Source organism: Ascaphus truei, chromosome 1 (assembly GCF_040206685.1).
Source record: "Ascaphus truei isolate aAscTru1 chromosome 1, aAscTru1.hap1, whole genome shotgun sequence".
Classification (NCBI taxonomy): Eukaryota; Metazoa; Chordata; class Amphibia; order Anura; family Ascaphidae; genus Ascaphus; species Ascaphus truei.
In genome coordinates this window covers 262436799-262452921 of record NC_134483.1, presented here as the reverse complement: position 1 = coordinate 262452921, position 16123 = coordinate 262436799, and the positions used below count along the sequence as shown (strand labels likewise).

The 16123-nt window shown below is 42.7% G+C and overlaps 1 protein-coding gene across 23 annotated transcripts in view; it reads left to right on the top strand.

Moving 5' to 3' along the window:
- ADGRL3 (adhesion G protein-coupled receptor L3) overlaps nucleotides 1-16123 on the top strand; it is a 2053745-nt gene that overhangs the window by 2011697 nt on the left and 25925 nt on the right. For 16 of the 23 annotated variants that reach the window (XM_075603418.1, XM_075603394.1, XM_075603400.1 and 13 more), the window contains one exon: nucleotides 119-247. The exons of the other annotated variants lie outside the window; for them this stretch is intronic. In XM_075603418.1, the coding sequence (XP_075459533.1) occupies nucleotides 119-247 (129 nt within the window). The remainder of the gene's footprint in view (nucleotides 1-118; nucleotides 248-16123) is intronic. 23 annotated transcript variants of the gene reach the window in all.

The following is a 16123-nucleotide window of genomic DNA, read 5'->3' as shown; positions in this document are numbered from 1 at the left end:
TGTTATGGAATGTTGTAATTGCCATCATTTATTAATGTTGTTTTGTTATTTTTTTTTTAATACATATGCTTTATTGACCTTTTATTCTTTTTTCTGTCTTTCTATCGGGCTGCTCCAGGAGCCATGGCTAACCATCTAATAACCAATGCTCTACTTCGTCCTCATGGCACTAACAATCCTTATAATACATTGCTTGGGGAATCAGCGGTCTATAACAACCCTTCTATCAGCATGTACAATACACAAGGTGTGCTGCAGTTTTTATTAACCTTTGAAGTAATAGTCCCATTTTCTTTAATTACATAGGCACATATTTTTTTATATTGAGCCAACACCAGAAATAACCAACATCAACAAGTCTCATCCTTATTTTTTCTGCAGGATTGCTTTCTAACCCTGATAATTTATTTAACTGGATTGACACAACCTGGATTCGTTTTTTTTTCTTTTCTTTTTGATTTATTGTGTGATATTTTGTCAGTTTACTTTTTTATTTCTTTGCATATTGACAGTTTGCTCAAGGTAAGTGTGGTATTAACAAATGACAGGATTTGATTAAAATTAATAATGTTAATTAGTGGTTTTTTTTTAATTCTGTAGGTGCAGTTTTTTCTTGAATATTGCCATTTAAAACAACACATTACTTATATGCCTCTAAGTTTTTAAGTGACACTAATCAAAAGATACAAAAAAAATTTGGGCACAGATACCCTTCAACTAAACATTACTTGTTTGCACAAAAGTGCTTGCAAGGACAATGTTTAAAAAAATGCCCTGGCTTGCTTTACTAACAATTTTTGTGTGATGATATCGGTTTTATGAAATATTTTTAGCAGACGAGACAAGATGTGGATTTTCAGCAGAGAGGCATTGTCGAGTTTATAAGTTTGAGGAATTCATTAATGTCTATTTATTTCCTGCCAACTTTAGTCTATTTTTTATGAAGTCCACGTTTTCGATTAAATTACACAGAAGCTGATTTTTTTTTTTACTGATTTGAAAAAAAATTATTGCAACATGTTGCCATTTAAACAGGGACTTGTTGAGCTCATAAAATAAATTATTTTAATGTTGGTTCATTTTTGTGACTACATCTACATTTTTTTTAAATATCTTAACTATGCTATTTTTGTAGAGGATTCAATGATGTTTAATGTTATACATTATTTAATTATATTTTTTCACTAACACAAAATTAGAAAGTTGAAGCATTTTTTAATTTTTAATTTTAATTTGATCTTCAGGAAAGCTGCAACTTGGGCAACGTTTGCTTCCTTTTGGTTTTGTTTTATATTGTCTTAAAGCAGCAGTCCAAGCTGCCGTTTTTTTATTTTTTTTATTTTCCCTTTAATATGTACGTCATTGCAATCCACACAATGATAAGTAATTAGCTAAATTGATGATCGATCCATTCTTCTGTGATCAATCGGCGAAGATTCGGCTCTAGGGTTCACTAAATGGCTGTCAGTGCAGCACAAGAGGACCAAAGATTTAAAGTTCTATGGGGAAGATCAGGTTACTAGGCAGTCACTAAATACAGTACAATTGGTGCACTGCTAGAGAGAGGGCGGTGCTCAAAAAGTGGTGTGCTAGAGCCTGTGTCAGAAAAGGAAGGGGTTGTAACTTTGTACATGGTTGATATAGAAAAAAAACATGCTTTGTTACATTATAATACATTAAAAAAATGACACTCAAAGTAGTTTTTTTTAATGATGCATGTATTTTTTCATAATACAGAACTGATTTACCAATAAAACACACATGTAGGATATTGCTTGTTCTGCAGCTTTAAACAACGCTATTTACGTTTATTGTCCACCACTACTTCCCTTTTTATGTTTCATTCTATTATAGATACAGCATGGAGTGGCAATGCACAGATCCCAGATATCAGCATCATAATGGGGTTGTATAAAGCTGGTTTAAGGATGGCTATATTTGTTTCAGAGAACCAATCACATTTGTACATTGTTGAATTGTACATATAGTAGTTTATCACAAATGTACACGTTTATTCTCATGTATTAGTTGTTATTCATATCTGCTATTATATTGTAACTTAAGCATTAAAAAAATTCACATTATAACAAAATTATCCAACTTTGCTATGCATGTTGAGTTTCTGTGCTTTAAAAAAAAAGGAACAATAGATTAGTACTGCCAACTGTTACGTGGTCGAAATGTGGTACAAACTACTGTACCACTACATTTTTTAACTGTAGAGTACCATTGTTGTTATTGATAAACTTAAAATTATACAGCATAAGCAAAGCCTAAATCATTCTAAAATAGTAAAGCTTAGATTCACTGAAGGTCGATAAGGGAAAAAAATGTACATTATCGGTGTTTAACATCCATTTCATTCATTTACCTATTCACTAAAGCCATAAACTATGATAACTGATGGTACCAGGCTATCAACAAGACTGTCACCAATTTGTATCACCTTTCACTAGGCTGGTGTGTAACAGGGGATTTATCCCTGTTCAGGAAATGTGCCTCTAATCCAGCAGTGTGGTGGTTAACTGCTGGTAGTCAATTAACCAACACCACCTGGCTGATTAGGTTTGTTAGAAAAGCCTGCCTTTGAGACAGGAAGTGAAATGTTTCCTGAGTCTCACAAATTGTGGGACTGACCATAGGAACAGGTGTCTTGAGCTGCAGAGGGACTAGACTGCACGCTGCCAGCAAGACACAGGGGAAAGTACTTCTAAACCTGGATCCTGACATTGCCTTATCACCCAAAGGTGTGGACACCAGAAGAACAAAGAAGCCTTCCCCTACAAGGAACAGATAAGATTTACTTTCTAAGACTTTTTGTATATCTGCACATTTCAAGAAATATGTTTGGGGCTGGGAGACATTCTAATCTAAAGGGAGTTGTGGACTGCATAGGTTTCACTAGAAATACTCCCAAGTGGAACAGAAGCTTTGTTTGACCCCTTATTTGCATACGTTTGGATGATTTTCTTGTATTAAAGAAACAGGCGCAATAAAAGCCTTATTTAATTTCACCTTAAAACAGTCTCCATTGCATACCTCTGCACATGTCCTCTTACATATGGTAGTCAGAAGTGGAATGAGAGGTGGCCCTTGAAGTTAAAAGGGGCCCCGGAGATTGCCTGTAAAAAAAATTGTGCTTTTTGCCTACAAACAGCCTGAGCAACATAAACAAAGATTCACATGCAGCAGAGACCAGAATTAAAGGGATACACATCCAGGCAGGAAATCTACACTGCACTGAAGAAAGCCACAAAACCACAGATGGACTCTTTTCCCCGATTCCAAGAGGAGAGAGAGAGACTGTGCCGAAGCAGGTAAACCTTACTTGCCTATCACAATAAAGAGTGTAATATGGTCATTGAAATAGGGGTTTTGTCTTCCAGCCATAGTCAGGGTTCAAGAAGTAAGTTAGCCCTTAAAAGGGATAGGCGTTTGTTGTTTTCAAATGTTTCGCTGAAGCAGTGAATACAGATGGTGACCCACGAGCGGTACTGATTCTGCAAGTAAAGGCTTCCACACCGCATAGGACTATCAGCTGTTGAATGGAGTATATGCAAAAAAGTGTGAAAATTGATGCAAGACTGTGCTGAAGCAGGGGAATTTTCAGTGAACAAGTGCTGAGGGTAAAATTGCCCTACCGGGGAAAAAGGAATTGCTGAGCTGTGTAAAAGGTATCCCAAAGCCAATTGCTGAGTGTTGAGTCGCCCTGCCGGGAGTGAAAGAAATATTCCACTGCAAAGAATATATTTTTTTTTCTGCAAGTAAAGTCTGTATATGTATCTTGGGAGTAAAACAGGCACCCAAAGTGTGAAGAGTGAATGCCATAATACCCAAAGTTGAGACTGAAAATTACTGAACTCAAGCAGAAAACCACATTATTTTGCTGGAGCGGAGGGATTTACTTTGCAAGTAAATGGTGTAAAGCAAATAGAAGTTTTTACCTAGCAACTGCACATCCACTTATTAGTATACCTAATAAGAGAGAATGCGTGCACAGTACTGCTGATATTGTAAAACTTACCAGAGAAAAAAGTCTACAGAGATGCCTGTGATAGCTACGACCTCTACAAGCAAAATATGCCCACCCGTAGGACTACTACAATTGGGGGTTCTAGCAAATACAGTGGCAACAGCTGCAATAGCGCCTCCTGAGGTCAGAAAGAAAATTACACCTGATAGCCCCAAAATGGAGGACAAGATGCAGTGTTCCTGTAATGAACCCTACCCCACAGAAGAGTGGCCCTTCCAGTCCAATAAAGAGGAAGACATCTCTTACGGGGAACCCGAACCGAGTCACACCCACAAAACACCCCAAGAATGGTGGGGGTGCCTGAACTCGGCACGAACCGAAAAGACCGCTCTCTATGATGACGAATATGATCGGCAGGAGAAAGAGCGGGAGCAGCAGATCACCAAATATTTCTGTCAGCTAACGCAACTGCAAGAAAAGCCTGGCGTATACAATGAAGCCGCTGAAGTATCAAATAAAGAAGGAAACCCCAGTATTCCTGATAGAACTGAGTCATCCAAAACAAAAAGGCAGAAAAAGAAAAGCGGTTCTTCACTTACCGTGGAAGGAACAGACACGTCCGCAGATCCTGTGGAGAAAAAGGGGGACCGAGTTACCCTGCAGCCTAGAGAAAATGGAGAATTCGTCCCGCAGATAACCGAATATCCAGGGGGCCCAAGGCAAAAGTTGTGTACCCCAAAGAAGTGTCTGTCCGGTGCCAACAGTGAGGAACCCTCAACCAACCATCCCAGGGAAGCGGAGCTGGAACCAGTGAGTGTCGATCCCTTGACCAGCCCTGAAGATGCCCTGAAAAATGCCAGGCATGACTGTGATATGCTCTGTGAACAATTGAAACAAAAGAAAGATGGTTACTCAGAGCTACAGAAAAATAACGTGAAGCTACAGAAAGATGTGCTCACAATTTTCTCTTTGGCCAGGACAGAATTGGACGATCTCAAGACTGAGCTAGATGCTGCAAACACTACAAAAGCCACCATGATGGAAAAGCAGAGCCAATCCGATAAAATGATGGCTAAGCTTAATCGGAAGTATGAGGAGGCACTGAAGGAGATTACAGTCTTTCAGCAAGAGGTTCACGGTCTTCGTCTAGAACTGAATGCCTCACAACAAGAGGTCAACAGTGTCTGGACAGAGGTGGATGTATCCCAGAAGGAGGTTCATACACTCCGCACAGCACTACTGTAGATGCCTCACACCATGAGATTGGCACCTGCCACACAAAACTGGAAGTCTCTAAAAAGGAACTTCACAGTCTCACTGAGGAGCTGGACATCTCTCAAAAAACTAACCTCAGTGTTAATATGAATCTCAAAATCTCTCTGAATGAGCTTCAGACCCTCAACCTAGATATGGAAGTCTCCCGCCAGGAGACTGTCATTCTCAAAGCAGATGTGCGTAAATGGAAGGAGGGATACATGGAGGCCCTGAAAATTACAGAGACTGCAAAAAGAGAAAACTTACAACTGAAAGAAGAAAATTTTCATTTGACAGACCTCATCAAGGAAAAGAATGAAAAGCTGCACGAGCTTAAAGAAATAAATAAACTTTTGGAAGATGAGAAGTTTGAAGCAGGGCACCGACTGCAGAACCAACTGCAAGGTCTACGTACGCACCTCCAGAAGGCCGAGGAGAAGCAGCAAACTCTGCAGGTAGACAATCTGCAGGCTGCTAAAGAAGTACAAGTGCTGCAGGAATGTCTGATTACCCAGTATGTCCCTGCAAAGCAGCATGAGAAACTGAAAGCTACCCTGAGCCTCACCAAAGCAACGCTAGAGGCCAAGCTTAGAGCCCAGGTGACTCGGCACAAGAGGGAGCACAAGAAGGTCCAGAAGCTGAGACAAGTAACTGTGGCCCGAGCAAAGAAATTCACAGTGCTTCACAATACAACGAAAATGTGGAAGCAAGCTCAGAGAAAGCAAAGTGTGCAGATAAATTCACTGAGAAGAGACTTGCAAGATGCACTCAAAAAACAGGGATCTCTCGCGGATGAGATTACAGTTCTACAAGGACAAGTATTGACCCAGACCAAGCGTCAGTATCCCACAGCCACAAAACCCCATGAAGACAGGAGTACAGAGAGAGCTGGGAATACTGCTCGTCTGAAAAACAAGGTTGCAAAATTTGAACCACCTAAACAAGCACTAGCAAAACCTTCAGCCCCCCAACAGGCAACAAAAAAAGGTACACGTGCTGAATCAAAACCAGAAGAATCCTTAGCTGATGAAGCTGAAAAGATGGGACATTCTCTGGAAGTGGACAGGGTTGAGGGATAGTATCCCTATAAACGGGTCTCAGCTAGCTCAGGGTAGAGTATATGTATAATGATAATGATAACCTCTGTGATCAAGGTATAGGAGCAAATATAAGTGCTGGGGAAACTCTGATAAACCATACTGCACCGACACACTTTATTCGAGCAAATACCCAGTATGTACCTGGCAGATACCTGGAATGCGCCGCTCCTCACCTCTGACAAGCCCCGTTGCGTTTGCCTTCCCAGCCTGGGTTCATGCCTAGCTGATGGGCGGCTGATCTGTTAAATGATAATGATTAGGATTTAATAGGCTGCAATGCTTCGCGTGTCTACCAGATGGCATAAATTCATGAATTGTAATGCAGTATATATATATATATATACTGTGCAGTATTTCAGCCAGCGGGAATAAAATGCTTCAATCCCTGCCTGGAAAATAACCCAATGCACTCGGGCAGAAAACAGTCACAAACCTCAATACACCCGGGTATACCCGAATTCGTGGGACTAGCCGAGCTCGAATAAAGTGTGTCGCCAGTGTATATAATGGTACATGATATGGTATATGTGTACTAATGATGCTGTGTGGCTAGCTCAGGTCTCCATATATGCCATAAAGTTCCCAAACAAGCCCCAACAGAACCAAAAAGTACATACCAGAAATGATCTTTGTTTCAGTGAGAATCCCCTTCTGCAGCACAGCTCTTTCCTTGTAGTGGGTGCTTCACGTCCATAGAAGTACACAGAATAGTAGTCCCAAGGGGGGCACAGGCGGAGCACTGCCAAATCAGAGAGGGAGAAAGGGGGCTGCATCCAGTGGTATTGAAAATGTATTTTATTGAGTGGTCAAAAAAAGAACATAGATAGGGACATAGAGAAATTCATTAAAGATCGACCCAGGATGGTTTTTAGAAGAGCTAAAACCATCGGCAACAGAGTCTCTCCCAGTCTGTTTGATCTTGATAGACAGAAAAATTTGAATAAAGTGATAGGCTTCTTCAGTTGTGGAAATTGCAAGATATGCAAGTATGCCTATCCAATCAAACATATAAAAAATGTTAATACGAAGAAGAATCATATCTTATCCTCATTCATGACATGTAATACCAATTTTGTTGTGTATGTACTCAGGTGCGAATGCGGCTGTTCGTATGTGGGTAGGACGATTCGTCCATTAAAAGAGAGAATTACAGAACATGTAAGAACTATTCTCAACAAAGATGAAAGATACCCAGTTGCACGCCATTTTCTACAATGCCAATCTGGTTCCATCAAGGGTTTTAAGTTCAGTGCGGTAGAACACATACGACTTCATGTCAGGGGGGGGATAGGGAGTCATTGTTGAACAAAAGAGAGATGTTCTGGATTTATGCCCTTGGGTCTATGGCACCCAGGGGCATAAATCTGGACTGGGAACTCAAGCACTTTCTTGCATAAACTATCTGGGTTCCCAGATGTTAACAGATTTATTATACATAGTCATTGATTTCTTTGTTTCTTTCCTATGATTGTTCTATCATTTCTTGATATCATTGATTCCCCCCTCTCCCTCCCCCCTTATCCCCCCCCTTTGCCCCCCCTCTCCTCCCCCCCCCCTCATTCCCTTTCCTGTTCCCCTTTCCCTCTGCATTATCACAATATATGCATCTTGGTCTTTATTGATTGTACAGGATGGGTTGAAGTTAATCAATTTTTGATCTATATTTAATGATCAATAATTTATCTAGATACCAATATGTTTCATCTAGTGAATATTTTATTCATTAATTCATGAGATGTTAGTTCATCTTTTGAGCATTGTTTGTTATATGAATACTATACACCACTGCCAATATGATTTACTCACTGCGAATCTTATTCATGTACATATATTAATATCCCTTAATGTTAGTTGTTAAACCTGTTCTAGGGTTTAATACATGCCAGTCTTGTTATCCTAGCCCAAATATCGGTCATGATAATAATATTGTATTTGATGACTCATGCTATGTGTTTAACCTATATCTTGTTGAAAGCCATTCTATCCTAAATTGTTGGTTTTTATCCGTGATTTTAATCTTATGTAATATTTTTAAGCTGTTATTGTAGCACAATGTGTTATGTATATTTCTTTCTGCAGTCATGTCTTTTCTCTGGCAGCTCCCGGTCCCACGGCTCACTGGGGGGCGAGATCTCAGTGAGGCTGCTCATTGGTGGTGTTTTTCAGCCAATGGGTTGGTCCCTCTGACCAACTCGTGCGAGTTTTCGGCCCCGTGACGTCATCGCCGAGGGCGGGGGATTCCTATGAAACAGGTATGCACGCAGACGCGGATACACTTTTTGAGAAAGGGACGCAATTCCCGAAACGCGTAAAAGTGAATATGTTCTTTTTTTGACCACTCAATAAAATACATTTTTAATACCACTGGATGCAGCCCCCTTTCTCCCTCTCTGATTTGGCAGTGCTCCGCCTGTGCCCCCCTTGGGACTACTCTTCTGTTCCATTCTCTGGAAGTGGATGTGAAATTGCAACTCAATCCCAAAGAAGCTGAACTAGCAACTCCACTGAGTGGAAAAAGTGAAGAGAGACAGCTTCAAGAGCGGAAAACTCAAAGGGCTGCTTTTAAACGCTCTGCAACTGTTGCCATACAGTGTGCCTACAATAAGAGGAGCACCCGATGCAAGGGAAATCACATGACCGCGCACGCAGTAAAAAGACTATACTTGGAAAAAGTCCTCCTCGAGCGACTGAGGAGTGCTGATCTCAAGCACCTCGGGAGGAGACACGAATAAACTGGAGAAAGGGCTCTAATCCCAGCGAGACTGATGGTTCTCTTCCTTCATCCACTCCCATTCAAGTCACAGAGATATCTCGAATGAGAGTGGAAGGATGGGCTTTGGCCGTGGCAAGCCCGAGCTTCCCACATACAGGGGAGGTATGTAACAGGGGATTTATCCCTGTTCAGGAAATGTGCCTCTAATCCAGCAGTGGGGTGGTTAACTGCTGGTAGTCAATTAACCAACACCACCTGGCTGATTAGGTTTGTTAGAAAAGCCTGCCTTTGAGACAGGAAGTGAGATGTTTCCTGAGTCTCGCAAATTGTGGGACTGACCATAGGAACAGGTGTCTTGAGCTGCAGAGGGACTAGACTGCACGCTGCCAGCAAGACACAGGGGAAAATACTTCTAAACCTGGATCCTGACATTGCCTTATCGCGCAAAGGTGTGGACACCAGAAGAACAAAGAAGCCTCCCCCTACAAGAAACAGATAAGACTTTCCTTTCTAAGTCTTTTTGTATATCTACACATATCAAGATATATGTTTGGGGCTGGGAGACATGCTAATCTAAAGGGAGTTGTGGACTGCATAGGTTTCACTAGAAATACTCACAAGTGGAATAGAAGCTTTGTTTGACCCCTTATTTGCTTACGTTTCGATGATTTCCGTGTGTTAAAGAAACATGCGGAATAAAAGCCTTATTTAATTTCACCTTAAAACAGTCTCCATTGCATACCTCTGCACATGTCCTCTTACATGGTGTTATGCTTATCTTGCCCATATACATACAGTAATAGCCACAAAATGCATATTCAAGATAACCCAAACCAACCAGGAAAAGATGACAAAAATACACAAACATAATACTACATTTTCATATAGTAACCCGTAGTAGCCAGCTTGGCACATAAGATCTACTAAGGTCTTAATATATTTCTAATAAAGAGCAGTTGTGATGACCAAACCGCTCAACCCAATACTCTAAAAAGTATATATAGAAGTAATATAACAACCAAGCTGCAAGTAGGAAAATCGTATCTATATGCACAGATATGACCTCAAAAGGGTCACTACCAGATGCACTCCCTATGGAAATTGGGAAAAGGACCATATCATTCCAGGAGATATCAATATCTCTTCTACTAAGTTGTGAAATTCAACCTTAGGGTCGGCAGCCGACTCAAAAACCTCCAGACAAGATCCACATAGGATCATAAAAAAAAAAAAAAAAAACTTTTAATCACAGCAAGAAATAGAACAATGGAAGTGAACTATATACAGTGAAACAATGTTAAAAATCCTACATGGGGTGGCAGCCCAGGATCATGTAATGGATCAAGTACTCCATAGACAATGTATCAAACAGTTTTATATATCTATACTCAGGACAGATAGTCCTCACACTCATAGGTGCCTGAATGAAAAATAGTCTTAAATAGCCACACAGTAACTGGAAATACATTAAATCATACTACCTTCTAGAATATTACAATGATATGTAAGGCTCAGTGAGGCAGAGACAGCGCATGTAAACGCATGCATAAATAGATGTAAGGACAAACCAGGTACACGCTATAACATATGGTTCTCAGATTCAAGGAGGAGCATAAAGGGGAAACAAAAAACACAAAGATACTCTAAGTGTAGAGGTTCTAATATTCAGTGAAAGTGATGATAAAGTCTTGGCTCTTTTAGAAGGCCTACTTACAAAATGTAAGATATAATCAAGCAGTATGTAGGGGGATTTGCATCTCTCCCCGACAGGTGTGTTATGAGGTCGTTGGTAGTCAGTGGCTATCATTCCAAAGACAGGTATGGTAGAACTCAGCAGTGTTCACAGTGTTCAACAGGATAAGACACCCATGGGAAAGAGAGAGAAAAACTCCATAGCACAGATCAGCTAGGTAAAAAATGTTTTATGTTTAAAATATAATGTGTGCACATAAAATAATGCAATTAAAATGGGCTGTTAACACTTATATAGTGTATGGGAGAATCGTCTGCCGCACTGGCTCACCGTCCTGCCCCCACCAACGTCTGCTAGTCCTGGGTCTGACCGCAGCTCACAGTGTGTGGCGATCAGATGCCACAGCTTCGGCACGTCCCCGTGGATGTAGCGTCTGACATCACTTCCGGATCGGGCACTGAGAGAGGAAAGAGGAGAGCTGACAGACAGATGCAGGCTGCTCATATTGATCCTGTCCCAAGGGAAAATAAAGCTCCCAGGTAAGAAGCCAACTGGTGTTATTGAACAGTGTTGGTCTGGTGTAGGTTAGCTATCCAGCCAGGTAGATAGACTAAACTTTTGATTAGTTAGTTTTGATTAGTTAGTAATTAAAACCACCACCATATTATTTTATCGGAAGAATTGTGTTGCCTCCTCACTAACCACGGTCATCCTGCCACAAGTGGTGTCAGAAGTGGGATGCCGAACACCCTGTAAAAGAGACGGAGCTGCACATTGCGACTAGTGGATCTGGTGCGAACTATCACTGTCAGTATGGATGACTTTGTGAAGGCCCTAGTACACAGCACCACTGTTCAGCAGGAACACACTGTGGCACGTGAAACGAACCAGTTACTTGCAGCCCAGCTTGGCGTTATTGCAGAAACACAGAGGGGGCTGGTTGAACGCCTGGCCGAGATTACTATGGACTCGACCAGTACAGCCAAGGTGCGGCCCATCCAGGCAAACCTATACCTGCAGACAATGATGCCGCAGGATGACGTAGAGGGATACCTCCGGTATTTTGAGCGAATCACTTCCCAGGAAAGTTGGGCCCGCTCCAAATTGGCTGGGATTATCGCACCCTTTCTTCTAGGGGAAGCCCAAAAAGCTTGGTGTGACCTCAATGAAGAAGCTGCAGCAGACTATGACCGTCTAAAAACCAAAATAATTGCAAGTATTGGAGTGACTCCCGCAGTCTGTGCGCAAAGGTTTCATACATGGAGATACCAGGAGCAGAAGTCACCCAGATCCCAGTTATGGGATTTGATTCATGTGGCGACCAAGTGGCTAAAACCAGAAGTATATAGTCCAACCCGGATCCTTGAGATGGTGGTGTTGGACCGCTTCATTGGAGTATTACCCCAGGACTTTCGACATTGGGTGGGGCAAGGAGATCCCCTCACTTATGATGCCATTGTAGGCACAGTAGAATGTTTTCTAGCTACCCGTGAACTGTCACGCTCCACGTTCTCTCACACAAACCAAAACCCACGGCCCAACATGAACAGTAGAAGCCAGCGCTGGAACAAAGACCCGCGACCGGTCGCACGGTTTGAGGGAGTGGAAGAAAACCTAGATAAGGACAGAAACTCTAAATCTCTGAAAGGGTTTCAAGAACGAACTTGGCCAATTTTTTTTTGAGTGTGTGGTGGCGGGGCATATTAAGGCTCACTGCCCTCAGTTGTCCGAACCAATGGAGTGTGCTTATGGCTCTGTGAGGTCAGAGTTTTGTGGAGTGGTACTGCTGCAGCCGAGTTTATTCGAGCATTTGCCCGTTCTCGGCCGCAGCAGTAGCCTGGCGCGCGCCGGAGGGTGACGGGCGCGCGCCGAAGCAGCGGAAGAGCGCCCTCCGATCGGGGCGCTCTCCCTCCTGCTGCCGGGTCCGCCGGGTCCCCCGGAACCCCCTGCCGCCGTCCCCCAAATCGAGGGACACCACGGCTCCCTCGGGGAGCCCTGGACGCGCGTGCAGGGGGCGCACGCTCCCGATGACGCGTGACCGCGCGTCGGTGACGCGCGGCACGCCGAGGGGCGGCCACTAGCAAGCCGGGAAATCTCCCGGCTTGCGGATCTGGCCGCAGTGCAATAAACTGTGTCGCCAGTGTATATGTGACCCGCGGGGAGAAAATACCCACAACTTCCTCACCACAGTGATTTTTAATGGTAAACCAATCTCCGCCCTGGTAGACTCAGGTAGTGATATTAACTTGGTATCAGGGAAGTTGGTTAAGCCTCTCCAGTTATGCCTGGGTGAGAAGCTGACTCCGATAAAAGTAAAAGTCGAGGGGCAAGTCATCCAAACTACAACAGCAATTGTACCAAAGTTACCCCTGGTTTTGACACCCTGATCAGAGGACAACTCACCTTAAACATTCCTACTCCGGATGAGGTTTTTCCGTTTACAGACCCTGAATTAGTCTCTGAGGTTACTAAAACCCCTAAATAAAAATGAGAACGTAGGAAGGGAAAAAAAAGAGGTCCGCCCCCACCCCAATTATCACTGTTTACTACTCCTAACAGAGGGAGAACAGAGGTTGAGGAGTTGTCAGAGACAGGGCTTGTTGACACTCACACCCGTAGATGTAACCGGCCAAAATCCAGATGAGGAAGGTTTTGGAAGTCTAGAACTTTCCCTAAGTAATTTTTGTAGGGAACAGGCTAATGACTCCAGTTGAAAAATCGGTTTAGCCAAGCAGTATAAGTTAATGGGGTCCCTGTAGAAGGAACAACCAATGACTCCTATCCCTATTTTTCTATTAAAAATGATTTGTTATACCATGTGAGCCAAGAGGAGGGCCAAGAAATAGAAAAATTGCTAGTAACCAGTTCAGTAGTAAGGAAGCCAAGAAAAAGAACACAGGAGTGCACCAAGTTAAGGACAATAGTATATTTAGATAAAAATAACAACAGTAGTAACTTACATATAAGTAAGGATCAGTTCATGTGAAAGTCAATTGATCTCCTCGACGCATCGGCATTGTAGTGGGTAAGGTAGGGGGAAGTTATTTGTTTCCTATGAGACAGTCCCGCATGCTGGGACTGAGCCAGTTAGACTCCCTGATATTCCACTTCCGGGTTCATGCAAATGCAAACACTGTTGAAGTGCCCGTATGTGGAATATCTAAATATACTATTGTCCTTACCTTGGTGCGCTCCTGTGTTCTTTTTCTTGGCTGTTCGGTCCGCCGGCGGAGTTTTCCAGCGGTGGACGTCTTGGAGGTGTGAGGAAGCGCTTCATGCCACAGGAGCTGTAAGAGGAGGGAGAGAAACAACTTACTCAATATCTTAGGAAGCAAGAGCGCGGACTGAATATCTTCTCATTAGTAAGGAAGGTACTAGAGCTAGCACACTATCACTTATTGGGGGGTCATCTTGGAGTAGAGAAAACACAGAAAAGAATCCTAAAAAGATTTTACTGGCCAGGGATATATAATGCAGTTAAAAGGTTCTGTGCCTCCTGCCCTGAGTGTCAGTTGACAGACCCCCGATCAAGCTTCAGGGCCCCGTTAATTCCTATGCCTATTTTTGAGATCCCATTTGAGAGGATCGCTATGGATATAGTGGGTCCCTTGGAGAAATCTGCCATGGGGCATCAATACATCCTAGTAATCCTAGATTATGCCACTCGCTATCCAGAGGCGCTGTCTTTACGTAATACTTCCTCCAAAGCCATAGCTAAGGAATTATTAAAAATATTCTCCCAACTCGGGATACCAAAGGAAATTTTGACAGATCAGGGCACCCCGTTTACGTCTAAACTTATGCGAGAATTATGCGTAGAGCTAAAAATAAAGTCCCAAAGAACTTCCATTTACCATCCGCAAATGGACGGACTGGTAGAAAGATTTAACAAAACTCTTATGATGATGTTGAGGAAGGTGGTTGCTAGTGATGGGAAGAACTAGGCCTTATCTCTTGTTTGCTATCCGATAAGTACCACAGGCCTCTACAGGGTTCTCCCTGTTTGAACTCCTGTATGGGAGATGGCCAAGAGGGATTCTGGATAGCCTCAAAGAAGAGTTGGAACAACAAGCTGCTCCAGGAAAAAATGTCATCCAATTTGTAGAAGCCAACAGAACCTTTACAACAGGCATGCTACTGCTCGCAGCTTCCGAACAGGGGACCAAGTAATGGTGCTTGTTCCCACAGCCGAAAGTAAGCTGTTATCACATTGGCAAGGGCCATATGAAGTCATAGAACAGGTTGGCCCGGTAAATTATAAAATTCGACAGCCAGATCGAAGGAAGGTAGAGTAAATCTATCACATAAATCTATTAAAATCCTGGAAGGATAGAGAGGCATATCTGACGGTGGTAACTAACAAATCCGGGAAAGTGGAGGATCCAGTAATCCGAATATCGACAGAACTCACTCCTGCACAATATGGGGAAGCTGTAGATTTGATAAATAGGAACAGAGACGTATTTTCCAGGATACCAGGGAAAACTAGGGTGGTTTCCCATGATATTATCACCAAGCCAGGAATAGCCGTTAAGATACAACCTTATGGGATCCCAGAAGCCAGAAGAGGGGCTATTCAGTCAGAGGTAAAGAAGATGCTAGACCGAGGGGTAATTGAGGAGTCCCATAGTCAATGTTCCAGCCCTATTGTCTTGGTACCTAAGCCTGATGGGTCAATATGGTTTTGTAATGACTTTAGAAAAGTCAATGAAGTTTCGAAGTTTGATGGCAATCCTATGCGAGACGAGTTAATTGAGAGGTTGGTGAGGGCCCATTTTCTAACCACTTTAGACCTTACAAAGGTTTATTGGCAAATCCCGCTAACAGAGTCAGCAAAAGAGAAAACAGCCTTCTCCATACCTGATGGCCTTTTCCAGTGTACAATTTTACCCTCTGGCCTTCAAGGGTCGCCTGCGACCTTTCAAAGGTTGATGAATAAATTGTTACAACCGCACTCGAACTATGCATCAGCATACTTAATGATGTGGTGATTCATAGTCCAGATTGGGACTCTCATCTACAAAAGGTTGAGGCAGTGTTGAGAACCTTTCGGGAGGCGGGTCTCACAGCCAACCCAGCTAAATGTTCGGTCGACTTGGCAGAAACAAAATATCTAGGCTATGTTGTGGGAAGGGGGACTGTAAAACCCCAGCTCAATAAAGTGGATGCCATTGAGAATTGGCCCCGTCCCCTTAAAAAAATACAGATTAGGACATTTCTAGGCATTGTGGGTTACTATTGGCAATTTTATACCACATTTTGCAACCCGTGCTGCACAGCTTTCAGACTTAGTAAAAACAAGGGCACCCGATGAGGTAAAATGGAACAGTGGTGCAGAGACCGCGTTTTTAGACCTACGTACAGCGCTCTGTAGTCACCCAGTCTTGGTA